Raw genomic sequence first — 18,903 nt, forward strand, 5'->3', positions numbered from 1 at the left:
GCTGTCAGCTGCCTCAGTACTAGGCATTCCTGATGTGATAAAACCCTTTAACCTGTTTATTGATGAACAGAGGCACATAGCATTGGGGGTTCTAACACAGAAGGTCAGCCCCTGGGAAAGACCCATTGCCTATTTGTCAGAGAACCTGGATTCAATGGCCAAAGGCCGGCCTTCTTGCCTGAGGGCACTGGCAGGGATGGTCCTCCTGATCAAAGAGGTTGACAAATTAACTTTGGGACAAAATCTAACCATCTGGGTGCCACATGTTGTTCTAGAGCTACTCAATAGTCAGGGACATTGTTGGCTCTAGAACTACTGTGTCACTCAGTATCAAGGACTACTTTGTGGAAATCCCTGACTTAGTTTCCAACTGACTAAAACTCTAAATCCAGCTACTTTCCTGCCCACTAAGCTTGGCCCCCCGATCATGACATCTTGCCTTAACTGATGAACTCTTTGCTAGCTGGCCAGACTTGCAGATGGAACTCTTGTCTGATGCTAAGTACACCCTGTTTATGGATAGATGTAGCTCAGTAAAGAATGGGAAACACAAGGCCAGACTATGCAGTTGTCACCACAGAAGAGGTGCTCCTAGCTGAGCCTCTTCCTCAGAACTGGTCTGCTCAATGAGCTGAACTATGGGCCTTAATACAAGCTCTCAACAGGGCAAAAGAGAAAAAGGAAAACATCTACATTGACTCGAGGTATGCTTTTGCTGCTGTCCATTCCACAGAATACTATACAAAGAATGTGGATTTCTCATGGCAGAAGGAAAAGAAATTAAAAACCAAGATGAGATTTCTCAACTCCTGCCTGTAGTTTGGAAACCAAAACAGTCACCATTATCCATTGTACAGCACACCAAAAGGTAAAGGGCACTGTCACTCTCAGAAATAACAAGGCCAATAAGATTGCAAAAATGGCGGCTGAGGGCTCCTCTTGAGGAACAAATGATCTGAAACAAAACTTGGAAGTTCAACATAAAATACCCCCTAGAACTGTCCTCAGTCTTTGCAGTGAGCCTCCTCCGCTACCCCAGGGAAAAAAAAAATTAAATGGACTCAATAGGAAAGGGCCCACATTACCAGAAGACTGCATGATGGTTCCTCAAAATCTGGACTATGCCTGGGTAAAATGTCATCATGACATCCATGGAGGAAAAAGTGCTATGAATCAGCTTCTAAGCCATTCCTATTATATTCCAAAACTAGCCTAACCTGTGCTGTGCTTCTGTTAGAGATGTCAAATCTGTGTAAGGACTGAACCCCTCTCTGGACCTAAACCCCTACCTGGTATCCAACACACTAGACTTTCCCCTTTTGAAGACCTACAGACAGATTTTACAGAACTCAAGCCATGTAGAGGCTACAAATATCTTCTGGTACTTGTCTGTACTTATTCTGGGTGACGAGAGGTATGTCCCACTAGAACAGAAAAAACCACTGAGGTCTGTAGAGTATTACTAACAGAGATTATCCCTAGACATGGGCTGCCCCTAGCCACAGGCAGCAACAATAGGCCTATATTTGTGGCAGAAATAACCCAGAAGCTGACTACAAAAAAAAAAAAAAAAAAAAAAAAAAATCAGATGGAGCTTACATACAGCACACAGGCCCCTTCCTCTTGTTAATCTCAGTAGTCACCCTAGGGTTCTGGGCTGCGTCCCTAGAAGACTGGAAAGTTCCCCATAAGGTCACTTTCATTCTCTTCTACACTGGTATAACCGCTGGTCTGTGTACTCTGGGAATTTTAAAAAAAATGAATGGGACATTAAAGTCAATATTGACTAAATAAGTATCACCAAGAAACTCAGGTACCATGGGTAGATTTGCTTCCCATGGTCCTCCTCAAGGTCTGAAGTTCATCAGGACCCACAAGATATACTTTTGAAGTCTAGTATGGGAGACCCCCACCCATAATTAGGGGTCTCTAGGGAGATCTATGTCAGCTAGGTAACATATTTCTGCAGGAACAACTTACACAGATAGGAAAAACCTTTTCTCAAATACATAAGAATATAGCTGAAAGGCCAGTCATCTACACACATACTTTCAATCCAGGGGACCTAGTGTGGGTAAAGGACTGGAAACAGGAGACCCTACAATCCACCTGGAGTGGCCCCTACTTAATTATTCTGACCACACCCACAGCAATAAAGGTTTCCAAGATCCAGCTGTGGATCCATCATTCTCAGATCAAGAAAGCTCATCCTGATGACTGCTGGAAAGCCTATCTGGATGAGTCAACTCCTCTGAAGACACCCCTGAGGAGACAATGCACTCAGAGCCCTGCACCCATCACTCTGGAAGCTGATGGGTCTATACACGGCTAAAGCTGGACGGACACCATACACCAGAGCGCATGCCCTAATTAATTCGTGTTCTGTTACCCAGTTTGGTTTCTAGTCCCCTTCCTCTTGTTAATCTCAGTAGTCACCCTAGGGTTCTGGGCTGCGTCCCTAGAAGACTGGAAAGTTCCCCATAAGGTCACTTTCATTCTCTTCTACACTGGTATAACCGCTGGTCTGTGTACTCTAAACTACTTTTCTTAGGGTCAGAATGATTGCCACTTCTATCCTGTGCCTGTTCCTGCTCAGGCTGCTTAGCCGCCAAGCTTGCCAAGCAGACTCAGGACACCGGGAGCTCCAAACCCAACATTATGGCACTGACCAGTGATTCTGAAGCAGACCGGATGGGACCCCTCTCAGCCTAAAGTGTACCTTTATGTATTTGATGCATGCCCAATTCAAACCAACAATCCAGGTTGGGATACCCATGCCTATTTCACAGGATGCAAACGAGAGTATTGAACCAACATCTCTGAAAATGATTCTTCTGATTAATTAAAAGAGGGGGGGAAAGGAAAGAGAAATTAAAATTTTAAATAAAGCCTGTCAAGAATGCCTGCCAAAACCAGATGGACATGTCCAGAAAAGCCTGAAAACAGGACATTTCTTCCTTTGTGTAATCCATGCTTGTTTACTTAATGGACTTGCAATATAACTTGAGATGTTTAAACTCTCTTAGCAATTCATGCTGTCACCCAACCCTCCAATCACAATGCACCAAATCTGCCTTTGTACCTCCCCACTTGCTCTCCTGATACAAGTCTCAAAACCCCACTGGGTGGGGCTCTGACTCTTTGGGAGAGAGATACCAGTCAGGGGCACCAGTGTAATAAACTGCCTCCTAAACCTTCTCAGTGCCACATCTTCTCATGTTTGGTCTGTTTTCTGTAATACTTTGATTTCATTGTTACACAATCTACCCTCAGTATGTCAAAAGTATGAGACCTCACAAGATGCCAGAGAGGAGTACAGATGGCTCCACACTGAAGCCTAATTCTCCTGACAGGTAAGTGCATAGTAGCCATTTTCAACAGTGGCAGAATATCCCAGAGATCCAAGCTGCAAGCAAGGTCCTTTCCCTTCTGCATATTTACAGGACACCAAGAAGCTCAGCTGAGGCATATACTCTAACCCTGACTGAGGATCTGCCTCTGCTGATAGCCAGAGGACCCACCCTAAGCCAGTGTCTTCCAACATAGGTTGAGGATGGTCCAGTAATCCTAGTGGCAAGTCAGAGCCAGCCCTTAGCAATCCAACCAGCTCCAAACTCTTCTGGTAGAACAGCAAATGCCTGTAATGTGCGCCTCGTTGCTGACCCATGCCCGCGGCACACTGCACTTATTAAACACAGCGCTCTTCCCTCCTGCTGAGGACACAGTCTCAGAACACTTCTCCACACAGTGTTCCAGGAAAAAGCCACCGACAGACTGAAACTAGAGCACAAAAGCAAAGGCAGCTGGTATCTCTCAAGTGCATCTTGCAGAAATATGGGTGGCCAACCTGAGCCAGGAGCGGGGGCCTGAGCAACCAGGCACCCACAGGCTTCTGAGGTTACAGTAAGAAGCCATGGCCAGCAGGAGTATATCACCACCTTGGGAAACATTTTTTAAACCAGTTTTGAACCAAAGTTGGAAAAGGCCAAGCACATACAGACCAAAAACCTGAGCCAGAAGGACTCTTTCTCAATTGGTACCACACAATCTGGTGCTTCCCAAGCCTGGCCAGGTGCCCTGGATCCTCACCTGGATCTGTCCTTTGCCCATGATCTTGTCCACGATCTCGTTATTGTCCTTGTTGACCTTGGTCTTGTCATAGCACTTCTCATAGCACAGGATCCTCAGGGACTGAGAGCCCTCCAGCTCAATCTCAAATTCCTGGAGAAAGACAAGACAAAAGGTCTCGAACCTCTCAAGTCAAGACACACAGCTTTCCAGCAGGTCTGGACATCAGGTTGCAAGGCTGGGGTCAGCAGGGCCCATGAGGGATACATCACAAGACGTGGAAGAGCATCTGTACTTTCTGGAGTTCCCAGAGGCCTCCAGACCACTGATGTGGTGAAGTTTAGGGGTCTGAGCTAAAACCCCAGGGTTTGACACTCACTGACACAAACTTCATCTGAGACCTAATGGACAGGGATTGGAAGGTGCAAGGCTAGGGAGATGGAGCTAGTCCAACCAAGAGTTAAAAACAAAGGAAGTAGGATAAGATGGGCATGCTTGGTGACAACAGAAGTCTTTGTGGGGACACCAGTCCCCTCCACTCACCTCATCCCACTTGGGCTCTGTTGTATCCCGAAACACCCTGGTTTTAGCTTTGCTGACAAAATAGCCAAAAGAATCCACCTCCAGGGTACAGTACAGGTCTGCAGAGGGAAGGACAGATGGAGATATATCAAGTAAGGCCTGAGAGGACCAGGAATGGGGCCGGGGGTGTGGGTGGTTGTGAGGGCCTGGGGAAGAAGGGGAACAGTGCATCTGACCTTTTAACTGTCCCTTATAGAAATGCTCTAAAAAAGAGTCTGGGTGTTGGTAACAGAAGGCATGGATTCTACCGCATCCCCCATGTGATCCTGTCAAGTCCCCTGAGCTCTCAGAACCCCAGCTTCCTGACGTGTAAAGTGGAACATCACAGAGGGGTGCCAGGGACTGGGGCAGATAATGGGCCTGGAGAGGTTCTGAATGTGCCAGGGCACTGTCCACACAGTGGCCATGTTCTCATTTTCTCCAAGTACACAGTAGGCATGCTGTAAATTAACGGCGTTATTCAGCATTTCTGAGCTCTTAGTCATCTGAGGATTAATGAGATCTGGTTCCTACATTCAAAGAAGTCACAGTGGGAGAAGCAAATTATAAGCGGCAAAACAGCATGCCAGGTGCTGTAACCAGGCTCACCCCGAATGTGATGGGGACACAGAAGGAGAGGCCAGTTCACCCCAGGAATTCAGGGAGGTGCCCCAAGAATGCTTCCTGAATGACTATTTGTAGGCCAATAATGTAACCTCTGCGAGATGCCCACAGGAAGACAGGCAAAGGCAGATCTTGCCTGCCAGAGACAAAGAGAAGGGAGTGGGAAGGGACAGGCCGAGAGGGGAGTCAGAAACCCTGGGTTTGTGGATCCTGTGTGATGTTCAGTCCTTCCACTTCTCAGTGACTCAGTGACTTGGCAAATGGACAGAAAGTATAAACTATCTAGCTGGCTCACATTCCTGTTGGGTATAAAGTAGAGGAAAAGTGTAACTGGGTCTGGGGCTGTAACTCAGTGGTACAGTGCTTGCCCAGCATGTGCAAGAACCTGGGTTCAATCCCTAGCACCATATTAAAAAAAAGTATAATTTGTATTTTGTAAAATGCTAAACAAGTGATGCATGCCTATAACCCCAGCACTCAGGAGGCTGAGGCAGGAGAATCACCGCAAGTTCAAGGCCAGTCTGGACTACACAGAGAGTTCAAGGCTGGCCTGAACTACATAGTGAGACTCTGTCTCAAAGAAAACAAAAAGCTGAAAACAGACTTACTGCTGCTAAAATCTGTAGTACCATTAACCTACAGATTGAGGAGATGATGACAAAGAAAAAAGGGGAAAGGTACATGATGGCACTGTACATAGCTGTATTTAAGTTCACTCTCAGTATTAACACATGTGATTGCTTTTTATGGAGACAGAAGCTGAGGTTCAGAGAGAATAAGAAACTTGCCCAAGGTCACACAGCTTGCAATTGGCAGATGTGGGACTGGAGTCCAAGTGTTTGTAGTTCCAGGGTTTCAGATACCTGGAGGGAGGGCTTGGGGAAGAGCAGATCTTTTGGCCAAAGGGCAGAGATGATTCCCCTGCCAAGAGAAGTTGCTTCCTAGCCTTTGGGGCATTACCCCACAACTCAAAGCATGCTGGCAGGGCCCAGCCTGGACAGAGAAGAACAGGTGGTGACAATGGGTTCACAGGGACTTTCTGGGACATATGAACATGGCCCACCCAACCTCCTCCTAGAGCTGGTAGTCAGGGGCACTTACTGGCTGATTGTTTAAACCCCTTTGCAGAGTGGACAATGACATGGAGGAAGCCATAGAGTCCTGGAGACTCGTCGTCTGCAAGAGAGAAAAGCCCCCAGAGTAGGGGGTGGTGAGCAGCTCACCCCCTTTCTACCCGAGGGTGGTGGGAAGTCAGAGTGAGAGGAAGCCTGAGCCTCAGTCCAACAGCACCACCTGGTGGCTGACTGAGAAAGTCTCCAAAGCCCCCTGCTTCCTGCCCGGGGAGCTGCCAGGAAGGGCAGTGACCTTCTTCCCTCTGCTTAGTTTGGGAGAGCAGTGCACCGCAGGGTCCTGGTACCTCCCCCCGGGGTTCTTTCCCTTCCTCTGAATGCCTATCTCTTGGGTGCCCTCCTCAGCCAATCCTCCAAAGTGAAAACTAATAGAGAAGAGAAGGCTTCGCTCTGTACACTGCTTGAGATGACCCTGATACGCTGAGGGGAGCTCATCCTGAAACCCCTTTCACAGAGCACTTCCCTCCCAGCATAATGGGCGGCCAGAATTCACTTGCTCTGGGCCAGTTTCCAGCCCCAGTGACAGTTCTCCTGGCTCAAAAGACTCCTCTAGGCTCCTTGGCTTACCAAGTGGCCTCCAAACTCCCTTGCTTACCATTCAAATCCTGCCAAGACCTGGTCCCTGGAAACTTCTGGCCTTATTTCCCATTTACTACTATAATCTAACTACCACTCCCCCGACCCCCACCAGAAAAAATGCAGCCTTTTGCTTCCATTATCTGACTACCTCACGGACTCAGCCCAGTTCTGGCACACAGGGCGCCAGGTTCTTTTCTCACACCAGAGAGCACCGAAGAGAGCCTGGGAGCCACCCCGGGGCCCAACGGAGAGTAAGATCTCTGTGTGCCCGGCAATGAAACAGTCCTTCTGGTTGAGCAGCGATCAGCCACTGGCGGCCACGCGTCTGGCTAGGCGCTTACAAAAACCCCAACCGTGCCCCCCGGGCTTGGACCTGCAGGTTGGGCAACCTTGGGCTCCAGATCTTACCATCTTTATTGCTGGTGACAGGAATGTTGTGTACAGTCCTAAGCTTGAAACAGGATCCTGTGAGCACCTGGAGCTCCACGGAGCTCAGGACAAAAGCCTGGAGATCTGCAAGAGGAGCCAAGAGACGGGGAGCATCAGCACAGGTCCGCAAGGACCTGCTGCTCCTCCTTAGGGACTGCTTAGGGAGACAGCTGAGTTCTCAGGGTTGGTCCTCACGACGGGGTACAACTTGTAACATCCCTATGGGTACAGCTGTCGGTGCTATCAATGGAATAAGAGGAGAAGCTAAGCGAAGAGGCTCATGTGTGTGTTTTGGGGACAGTGAAAGCCAAGAGCGAGGGAGGATGATACACATCCTGAGCTCTGGGTCCAGTCCTACCGCTAACTCAGCATATGCCATAAGCAAATCACTTCGATTCTTTGGGTTTGGACTGATCAGTAACATCAATTAAGTGTCACTTCTCCTGGCATCTTATAATAGTGGCTAAGAGGACTGAAGAAGAGATACTGGACATGAAAATGTTTGGATGTGCCGAAGGCCCAGCGTTGCCATGGACACCCTCAGACCAGCATAGAACAGGGCAGGACTTTACCCTTCTTCTGTAGTTTCTGAATTGCTTCTCTCCACTCTGACCTCTCATAGTCCGAGGACAGTAAGAACAGGTAGCTCTGAAGAGAGGAGATGAAAATTCAGTGGGGTGACCGCAGTTAGGCCAAGCATATTTCCAGACTATGGGGCCCCCAACAAAACTCTTCCTTACCCAGACACCCCTGAGCTTGGAGGCAGCTGCGGTGGTGGTGGTGGGGGCTAATTCTGAGAAACCAGGTAACAGATGTGACAGTGCTAGTGATGACTAGCAGAGGGCCCTTGTTTCACACCAGCAGGGAGAGACAGTCCAGGGCTGGAACCATGGCAGCCTCTTTGGGAAGTGGAGGCCCTACTCTCTGCTTCCCCCAGGTCAGGGCCAAGAGCCATGGTGAGGGGGCAGCCCTGGACTAAGGAAAGGGGCAGCATCTGTTCTACCCCCACCCTTCCTGACCTTTCCATTCCGATTGTGGATCCGAAATGGGATTGTAGGGGAATTGAGCAGCAGCAAGAACTCATTCTCAAACATCTTCTTCTTGAGGCGCTCAATGGCCCGGCTCTGCCCTTTGTTGGCTTTCTGTGGGGGACAAAGCACAGATGGTTTCTCTCACAGTCAGACCTCCACCTCTCACACAGTAGCTTGAAGCACAACACCCCCCTGTGTGTTGCTCGTGGTTTTCTATTTTTTAAAATTTATGATATTTTGACATCTTGGGAAACCTAGCTGGGCAAGGAGAAGAGAGAAGCACACCTTTCATATGCAAACCAACTACTCCCCGGCTCAAATCCCCAGCCATCCCTTATGAACCTCGCACTCACCAGACATGGATTGCATCTGCCCCCAATCACTGGGGCCGGGGCCAGACAACTAGAGACCAGCCCAGTGCAGTCTCTCTTGCCCTGCCTTGCTTCTGCTGTAGCAACCCCAGGAATCCTGTGGCCGACGCTTCCCCTTCTTGCTCCCCCTGCCTCCTGACCAGTCCCACAGCTTCCTTCTGTGGCCTTGTGAGGGGCAGTGCCCCCTCTTCTCTTAGGAACTGTAAATAAATAGAAATCTTCCTGTACCATTAGCTTGTCTGCACCATTGTTTGGTCATCTTTGTAAATTAAACCCGCAGTACAGCAGAGACACCCACTTGAAAAGCCTCAGACACCTTTCTGGGTAAACCCCGGATGGCAGCCTGGCTGCACAGCCTCCCACGGCTGGGTTCCAGACTCTGAGCCCCGCCTGACCTCCTGCCCCTTCAGCCTCTGTCTCCAGGAGAAGGCTTGGCCAGCTAAGCCTTCTCTGCTGATAGCTTCACATTTATGGTGGTACCTCAGTTCACAGACTTAATTCATTCCATGATTCTGGAAAAGATGGCCACGTTCATGTTCATCACCCGACGTTCACAAGCAAAAACAAAATTTTGCCAAACGCTTCTGTTTGCAAATCAAACTGTTTGCAAACCAAAGCATTTGTGAACCGAGGTACCACTGTATTTCTTCCAGGATCTCCTCCCTTACAATAACTGCTACGAGGCTTCCTGTCTCAGTTCTGATGCAGTTCTCAAGCTCCTTAGTCAGAATTAATCTAACTAATCTAATTTTTTAATCTACCAATCTGGCAAAATCATTATGACTGCTCATAGCCAGTGTTGTGATGGTGTGGGGACCTATGGCTCTCACACACTGCTGGGGAACATCACCAGACACAAGTTTTTCAGAAGTAAATCTGTCAATTAAAAGCACACACCATCTGCCCCAGCCACATCACTTGTAGAGAATCTCCGAAAGAAATACGGCCAGTGATGGGTACTACTGCCCAGCTTCCTAAGGGTTAAGAATCAGAAACAATCTCAATACTCAAATCCTTTGCTGTGCAGTCAAGCAACAGTGTATAATGCTGCTGCTAAGAGAAATCTGAGTAGATCCAAAGAGCCCTAAGGCACAAGTAGATGAAAAGCTTAAAAAGCTGCAAAACAACATATGTGGTCCTGTCTCATTTAAGAAAAAAAAAAAAAAATCACATACACCATACACATACACCCTGGTGTAAGTACAGAAAGAACATACCTCAAACTGTTAAATAACAGGAGGCAGGTAATAATCAGTTTCACTCTATTCACTTCAGTATTATGAGCATTTCTTATTACAAGTCAGTATTACATTGGTTATTATAAAAATTAAAGTTTTAAACACTGTTATTAAAAACCATAGTAGCATAGGGGCATAGCTCAGTGGTAGATCCCTGCTTGCCTAGTATATGTGATGCCCTGGGTTCCATCCCCATCGCTGCAAAAAAGGAAGGAAGGAAGATAAAAGAAAAGAAAGAAAAGAAAAAAGAACAGAATAAATCTCAACTTCTTCTGTGACTTGGGACTCTGTCTTTCCAGTCACTCTTGTCACGCAAGTCCTGTTCTGGCCCTGGTGCAGCATACACCTACCTCCTCCCCTGGACAAGGAGCTCCATGAGTGTCTGACGCCCCCCACCCTCGGTGAATAGTGGGGCTCACTAAGTGCCAACCTGACCGAGTGCAAGGTCGTGTCTGCTCACATGGGGCAGGAGGGAGAGAATACAGGCTGGGGTGAGGGGCATGCATGCCAGTGGCCCCTGAAGTAGTGACACTGGGCCGTGCCAGATGGAGAAGAGGCTGGGCCGGCCTTCAGGAGAGGACAGCTGTGCTGTCTGGGAGCTCCCTCTGGGCAGAAGCACCCCTAGTTAGACTTTCAGTACCAGGACACTCTCCCTGCCCCAAGCACCCCTGTGCCTGTAGTCTTCTTTTACCCTGCTCAGAAAGCAGAGGCTCTTTGGTCATAGATTTCTCAATAGCTGGGTATTAAGCACCCACTGACCATGTGATAAGTACTAGGAGCATAGAAACAGAGAAAATAATCCATTCCCTGGAGTTCAAATTCTAGTGAGGAAGAGAAGAATTTGACCAAGCAATCATAATCAGCACCATTAAAGCAAAGCCAAAGGTGAACATCAGGCACCTAACCCAGACTGTGGTGGATGTCAGAGGGGGGCTTCCCAGGGGAGGGGGTTCTAATTGAACCCACATAGGTGAGGAAGAGTCCAGGCCCACAACACCATCCCATGTCCTTTCTTCTGAGAAGACTCCTCCAAGGAAGCTTTCCTCCAGCCACTAGTTTTGAATATATTAACGTAAGGGTCCACATTTTCCTCTAAATGGTGCTTTGGCTATATCTCATGGGTTTTGGTATGTAGAACTTTCATTTCCATGTAGTTCTAGAGAGATCAGTTTCTTTTTTGATTTCTTCTTTAAAAGTTTTAATTTTCCGGTCATATAATTAATATTCTAGTTGTTGATTTCTAATTCTCCTGCAGCGTGGCCTGTGAACACGACCTGTATGGCATCAATTATTTTTAAAATTTTGAGATTTTAGGCTGGGATGTAGCTCAGCAATAGAGCATTTGCCCAGGATGTACTAGGCCCTGGGTTTAATTCCCATCACTGCCGCCACCAACACTGAGAGAGAAAGAGAGGGAGAGAGATTTCCTTTGTTTGGCCAATATTACACAGGATTAATATTTGTGGATGTACTACATGTGTGACTAGAATCTCAGTTCCCAAGCACAAACTGCTGTGCACTTTTAGATCAAGCATGTGAACTACGGTATTCGGGTCCCCTTTTTCCTCATTCATTTCATCTGTCCGTTTCTGGGAGGTCTGCCAGCCTTTTCTCTTACGTACATCCCACTTCTTCTTAAGCAGGCCTTCTTGCGCTTCCTCTCTTGCTTCTTTTTTACAGTGCTCCACACAGCCTGTTCTCCAGGAAACTTTCCATGATTAGGCCCACTAAATTCTGAGCAGTCACTCCTTGGCCTTCCCTCCATCTGCTCAGAGTTAATCTGCCTCGGTCAGGGGCTTCATCTCGGCACCCACACATCCCAGAGCTCCTGCTCTTCTCCTACCTCCCCTTCCAATCAGACCTCAAACCTTACAACTTCCCCTCCCTCTGCCCTCCTCAGCACACCTGGTTCAAAGACACCCAGGAAAACAATTCTAGGCCCAGCCGCTAGATTCTCCTCACCTCCTTCTGGATTTCACTCTTGAGGGCAGAGATCTTCATTTTCATGTCCTCCAGCTCGTGGTCTGGGAAGAGGTGCACCTGGGGGCTGGCCTCGGACTCCTCAGGGGATGGAAACACTAAGTCGGCCAGGGGGATGTACCACTTACAGTCATACTGCTGGTGCTTCCTGCAAACAAGCCAGAGGAGACATAAGCCAGACGGAAGCCGGTTCTTCAACCTGGACTGCTGGGTTTGGGACCAAAACACCACCCAAGAGACATTTCCTGAAAACTTATCAAGGCAAGAATGGTCCCTGCCCTTGAGAAGCTTGATCAGTAAACACACACACAGAGTAATGAGAGTTGGGTTCTGGGTCAGCCAGCAGGGAGGTCTCTGATCCTTCACTGTGTCAGTCTTCCTAGCAGGACTGGGATTTTTAAATATCCCAAGTCACCTATGTATCAAGGAGAACGAAACCTGCCTGGTTGGGCTCACACTGTCCCATTCCCCACCAGACACCTTTTTCTTCCCTCTAACCTATCCACACTGAGATTCATGTTCACTATCCTTTAGCATAGAGATGGGATACACGTGTTATTCTGAATGCCAGCTTTGATCAGTAAGGGTCACACTTCGTACTGGGTTGAGTATTATAAAGCTCCATCCAAGCCCAGTGAGAAAGAGTATCATGGTTGATTAGTAGTGTCTGGTACAGGCAGGACTGTAGGTGAGGCATGTACACTTTTATTATTGTCTCTGCCTTATAACTATCTCAAATGGGATCTAGTTCTTAGGGAGTTGGGCCCATGACTGAAGCTCCTAATGACCTCTCCTTCTGTGATTTCCTCTGACTTGAGATCTCCCATTTGGTCTCTTAGTGCTACAACGAGGGCATAGTTTGTCTCCTCCGAAACTGTAAGGACTACACATGGTACACAGGAGGTGATAAGGTGAAAGAGGTGAGAGAGTATGTGAAGAAATTTTGAATAATCTTTTCTGCTTACGGCACAGAGCAGTCCCACAGCACCGAGACAGAGGTAGAAAGGAGCTTTCAAGTTAGATTAAGGTTTAAATCTCGTCTCCTCCACTTCTAGCTTTGTAACCTTGGGCAACTTTTTTATCGTTTGTAAGGCTTTTCTCTCATCTGTGAGATGGGGATAATAACAACCACTTTGTGGAGCTGTTGGGCAGATCAGAAGTGACGTATTCAAAGCATTTGTCATGGTACCTGGCATAAGCCCTCAACAAATGGTGGCAGATTTAATGAATATTCACAGAATCACAGTTAGCAAAAATTTAGAGATATCTAATAAAAGGATAATGCTTAAGTAAATGATGGCATATCCACCTGTAAGCTATGCAGGAAAGTAAAATGATGATTATGAAGATCAGGCAGCAACAGAGAAAAATGCTTATGACGTGAAATAAAAAAAGTGCAGCCCCAAACTGGGCATTCACTCTGATTATAACTATATGAAAAAACATAACTTTTAAAAAAAATGATAAGGAAATATAGCTGCAAAAAACTGATGCTTACATTTGGTGGGTTATAGTTTTTTTCTGTAATGCCCTATTCTCTTTATAATTAACAGCATGATTTATTTTTAGATAAAAGCTACTATGGAGTAATATGAAACTAAATGATTTTTTTTTTTTTGAGACAGGGTCTCGTTATGCAGTTCAGGCTGTCCTTGAACTCACGCTGTAGCCCAGGTTGGCCTTGAACTTTTGGTGATCCTCCTGCCTCAACTTCCCAAGTGGAAGATCCCAGGTGTGGGCCACCATGCCCAGCTGATGTATTTTTATCAAGGAGAGAAACACAGACTGCCCCAGGTTGTGGAAGGCACCACAGGGGGCAGGGTCTGGTTCCTCCTACAGTGACCCAAACTCTCTCCTCAATACTCACCCTGCAGAGGCCTTCTTCAGCTTGGCGCACAGCAGGACATCTGTGAAGAGGAAGACATGCCGCAGCTTCCGGGAGCTCTCTGACATTTCCACCAGGAAGCCGTCCTTCACCAGCTGCCGTGTCTGAAGGAGGCACAACCCCCAGCCTGCTCAGACTACACTGGGGACATCATACAGCAGGGGCGGGCAGAGAGAGGGGCTGCATTTCCTAGTGGCTAAGAACACTGACTCTGGAGTCAAGGATCTGAATCCAGACTCTGCCGTTTCTTGGCTGTGAACCCCGGCAAGTTCCCTGATCCCTACGAACCTCAGATTTACTGTCTATACTGGAAGAGACTGTTATCTGCCTCATGAGATAGGATTCATCAAGATGTGTATGTAGAATACCACAAAGCCCGGTACACAATATGTGATCAACAAATGGTAGCTTTACATTGTCCCACAGCTCTCAACAGTGGCCCCCTAGATGGCCTAGAGTCCAGAATAACCTGGTTTCTCTACCCTGTGCCGTAACACCCTCTACTCTCAAAGCCTCTCCCAGCTGAGCCTGAGAAACTGATCTAACTGCAGGTCAGGGTCCACTCAGCCCCGCTCACGCTGCCTCTCAGTGGATTCTTCAACTACCCTAACAGATGGGAGACCCTGGGTTTTCCCCCGTGTGGCTATGGCAGTCCCGGGGCTGCCTCCAACGTGGGCTCTGGGTGGTCAGGAGCATTTTGCCGCACATAGGACTTCTGGTGTTTCCTCCCTGCCACCCTCAGAGCCAGCGGGCTTCTGTGGAGCTGCACTACTTATCCCAGCCTTCCCTGTGTGCACTATATACCCTGTGACCTACATACGCTGAAATATGTGGGTGAACATGTTGAAAGGATACGATTAAAACAACCTGAAACTGATGGTGTGCTAAGCCTGCTGCAGATCTTTCAGATATCCCCAGAGTAAAACATACTAGTGACATTCTAGGGTGTTGCAAACCAGGGCTGGAGCTGCACAGACAGCTCCATGCTCCATTTGTCACACTCAAGACCCTGTCCCTCATTACTTCTCCTCCCAGGAGACGCAGGATCCTGGTAAATGTAACAAAGGAGCATAAACCCAGTCAGCCTTCTCTCCTAAATGCCACTTAATTATATCTACTGGACAGGAAGCAGTCTATTTGGGCCAGACTGCTGACCCATGAGGGTCGCTGTCCCTGTGGTTATTTACATCACTTCCCCTCACTGAGCCACCCTTTCACCAGGGACCCCAGGGAGGCTGCTGTGCCGAATCTAGGTGCCAACATGAGACATTTCAGCTGCCTGAGCAGCTTCAGCTATCTCTGGTGCCAGGGGATCCTGCTGCTGTCTGGTTCACTTGCTAGCCCCAGCACACCTGCCACGTAGGTTGCTCAAAAGCAGCTCAGAGCTCTCGCCCTCTCAGGCTCCAGAGGGTCCCCTGCGAGCGTCACACTGACCAGAGGGCATGTTTGCATTGGAGAATGAGGGACCCGGAGGCCTTGCTTCCCTTGGATGGGTGATGATATGAGTAGCTTGCAGCCAGATAGCCCCAGGTACAGAATCCAGTTCTGACGCTTATGACTGAGGGACCTCATGCCAGATTACATTCTCCAGGCTCAGTTTACTCTTCTGCTTCATTGGGTATTGTGATGTAGATTAAAAAAAAAAAAATTCCCTTAAAGCCTCATGCACGCATAGGTGGAGCTTTGAGAAGGTGACTGAGTCACAGGGACCATGGAGCTGACCTGCTGGGAGACGGGGTCTAGTTGGAAGACATGGGCTACTAAGAGCGTGACTTAGAAGCCTCTGTCTCCTTCCCTGGCTCCTCTCCTCACTCTCTGCTTCCTGGGTGCCATAATGTGAGCAGCTCTCCTCCCCCAAGTCCCTTCCGCCATGCTGCTTCTGCCTGACGCCAGCCGACCATGTAAGGACTGAGATTTCTGAAACTGAGCCAATACAAACCTCTTTTCTCTTTAAGATGTGAGTGCTGGGTACAGCATCTTGGTAACAAGGAAGGGACTAAGACACTGGGTTATTTGTGAGGATTAATGAGATACAAGACTTACAGTTCTTAGCCTAGGCCACAGGTAATCAGGGTGACTGGGACTGCAGACCTCACTTTGGCTGTCAGTGGGGGTGAGCGGTGGAGAGGCCCAGGACGTTTATGTGTGAGGGACAGCAGGGACAGGGGATCTGGTCAGCTACCTATTTCTCAGCCTAGATGGGAGGCTGGGTGCAAGCTCACCTCCCCCTTGGGGGTTGTGACTGCTGTCCGACGAGGGTCAATGTCCTCATTGATGCTGGACAGGAAGTTCTGGGAGATGCGCAGGGCATCCTGTAGCAAGGGGTAGTCTGGGTGGTCCACAGGGGTGTGCTTCAGCAGGTCCTGGGAAGGAAGGGTTGAGGGTGGTGGGGGCCAGTTCAATGAGAAGACAGTAAGGAGGGCTTGTTCCTCAAAAACAGAATTCTGAGGGAGGATATCCAGGGAGCCACACTATTATCTGGTCATGCCTATAAAATCGGACCTAAAAATCAGGGTCAGAGCAGCCAGGGTGAGGGTAGTGTTCCCCTTTATTTCTAGTGTGGTCATGACTTTTTCCTCTGGTGGAGATGGCCAGGCAAAGCCTCATTTCATGAAGCAGCTGGGAAAGACATCCCTCAATCCATCCCACAGCTGCTCCCAGGACACAGAGACCACACGGCAGGGGATGGGCAAGCCGGAAGTGCTTCCTAGGAAGCATTTGGCCAAATATCAAGCTTAGTAGCCAAGCTATATTTAGACCCTGGCCCTGTTGGCATGGTTACCGCAGGCCAGGCAGGTGTAGACCCTCTGTCTGGCTCCCTGGATGGGCTGTTGTCAGTGATTCCAGTGCCCTCCCACCATACTCCTAACCCTTCCCTGGCCATTCAGGGGGCCTGACACTCACATGTAGAACCAGAGTGCTCCGAGTGACCCGGTCTATGGGCTTGTAGAGCAGAGCTGTTGAGGAAGGCAGGGAGAAAAGGATGACAAAACACAAGGCACAACTCAAGACCAGCATTATCCCCTACACCACACTGTTTACCTCCAGTGAACACATACTCGCAGGAAATCAAAGAGGGTCCTGAGGCAGCCTGTACCTCTACTCTCCTTCCCATAGCAAGCCATGCAACAGAATAGGCTACAGCGTAGTGCTGGCCACTCAGGTCCCTCCCCACTTCTCCTCCGCATCTCATCTCCCATCACACTGACTTCTTTGAGGACCATCCCCAGGCCTGGCCTGCCTCGGAGCAGCTCTCCTTGCATACCACGCCTCGAATCCACTATACATGACCACGCCCCAAAGTGGCCCAGCACACTGGGTTCCACCCAGGCCTCCAGGATGGGGAAGAAGACACTGCAACTTTCCTAGGAAGGGCTGCTCTCCCATGCCTATTGTTCTCACACTCCCTCAGTTAAACGCCAGCATCATCAGTTGGGAACAGCACGTTTCATTCTGGCCCGCACATCCACACATCCAGCCTCATCTCTGTAAGAAAATTTGCCTCTTTCTATATTCCCTTGAACCTCCAGAAAGAACAGGACCAGCTGGGTGGCCAGGAGGCAGGCCAGATCTCTACAGAAAGTCTCTGCTCTCAAGCTCCCGGTCTCCTGAGGGGCAGACTTCCTGGAGGAATTTAGGTAGGCTCTGCTGATGGAAGCCCCAGAGGGGATAGGAAAATGAAAGCTCAGCTGGGACCCCAGGTGCCACACCCCTCCAGACCTAGACACCAAACGAGGATTGCTGGGATTCAGCAGGGACAGGTGGAGGAAGCAGCCGGCAGCCCAACACTTCCAAACATCTTTCCAGCAAGCAGCTGTGCCCACCCCTCCCAAAGTGGTGGTTCAGCATTCGTCTTGCACCTGGGTTCCCTAGTGAAAGGGGTCATGACCTTTGGCCTCCTGCCATGGGAACAGTAAGAGGCAGGATGCTAGTTTGAGAAGGAGGACCCTACCTGGCTGTCCCATGGGACCAGAGCTTGTAACAGATCCCTGAGCTCATGCCTCAGCCTGCCCCCAAACCAAAGAGCCCCCGAAGCCCTAGATATAAATACCCTGTGAATTACTAAGCGGACACTTCAGGGAACAATCTGCTGGCTATGGAGAAGATGCGGTCTCAGCAGTGTGCCAAGAGTCTTATCTGCAGTCTTTGCTTGGCTGCCCATTAGAATCACTGGGGGAGCCCTTAAAGGAAACAGATGCCCCCACCTCCTCCATCCTACCCCATCAGCTCAACCCAGAACTCTGCAGGGTGAAACCAGGGTAGCAGCGTTTTCAAAAAGCTCCTTTGCTGATTCTGATATGTAGCAATGGTTGAAACCCACTGCTTTATGCAGACACTTTCTATGACTTATTTCTAGCCCTTTCATATCTAGCAATCTCTAGAAACTCTCCATAGGATACAGGAGTAGGATGAGGAACAGGCAGGACCAGGTTTGGAATACCGTGGGACAGTGAGGGTAAAGCTGTCATCAGCTCACTGGGGCGGGGGGCACTTCTGGGGCCATTTAAGGCACCCACCCACCTGTGGCTCAGGCCATCTTCAGGGGAAATTCACCCAGGATGACCCCAGAGACCTATCAGGAAGCACAAGGTCAAAAGACATCTGCCAGGGTGGGCCCTGAGTCCCAGCCCCCAGGAAAGCTGACACTGCACTGTCAGCTCCTCCAGCCCTTTCTCAGGTCCCAGGAGGAAGAGGTTTCTGACTAAGCTCAGAGAGCTGCACAAGTGTCGGGTTGGGTTTCAGAGGGGTTATTAATATGCCTGCAGTCACCTCAAGAGTCCCCCTGATGGGGGTGTGGGATAAGTCCTGCAACCACAGCCTTGGCGGAATAAAGGGAGGGCAGCTGTGAGGAAAAGTGGGGAGAGGAAAGGTCAGGGAGATGCCCTAGGGCCAGTCGGATACAAGGGAACCAGGAGAAGGAGGGCACCCCCCGGTGCTTGAGCTTTCCTGCCTCTCCATGCCTGCTTCCTCTGCAGATTCAGGGTGAGGGGCCTGTCCTTGGCCAGG

At 49.1% G+C, this 18,903-nt stretch overlaps 1 protein-coding gene across 1 annotated transcript in view; it reads right to left on the reverse strand.

Annotated features, from left to right (window-relative positions):
• Positions 1-18,903, reverse strand: part of Abr (active BCR-related) — a gene marked incomplete in the record, with an annotated part of 207,359 nt that overhangs the window by 41,292 nt on the left and 147,164 nt on the right. The window contains 10 exon segments of the mRNA XM_005402643.2: positions 4,090-4,221; positions 4,612-4,709; positions 6,355-6,429; positions 7,371-7,475; positions 7,964-8,039; positions 8,411-8,533; positions 11,994-12,159; positions 13,879-14,000; positions 16,119-16,259; positions 16,801-16,853. Of these exon segments, the coding sequence (XP_005402700.1) occupies positions 4,090-4,221; positions 4,612-4,709; positions 6,355-6,429; positions 7,371-7,475; positions 7,964-8,039; positions 8,411-8,533; positions 11,994-12,159; positions 13,879-14,000; positions 16,119-16,259; positions 16,801-16,853 (1,091 nt within the window).

The sequence above is a fragment of the Chinchilla lanigera genome, unplaced genomic scaffold (genome assembly GCF_000276665.1).
Source record: "Chinchilla lanigera isolate Chin_1 unplaced genomic scaffold, ChiLan1.0 scaffold00080, whole genome shotgun sequence".
Classification (NCBI taxonomy): Eukaryota; Metazoa; Chordata; class Mammalia; order Rodentia; family Chinchillidae; genus Chinchilla; species Chinchilla lanigera.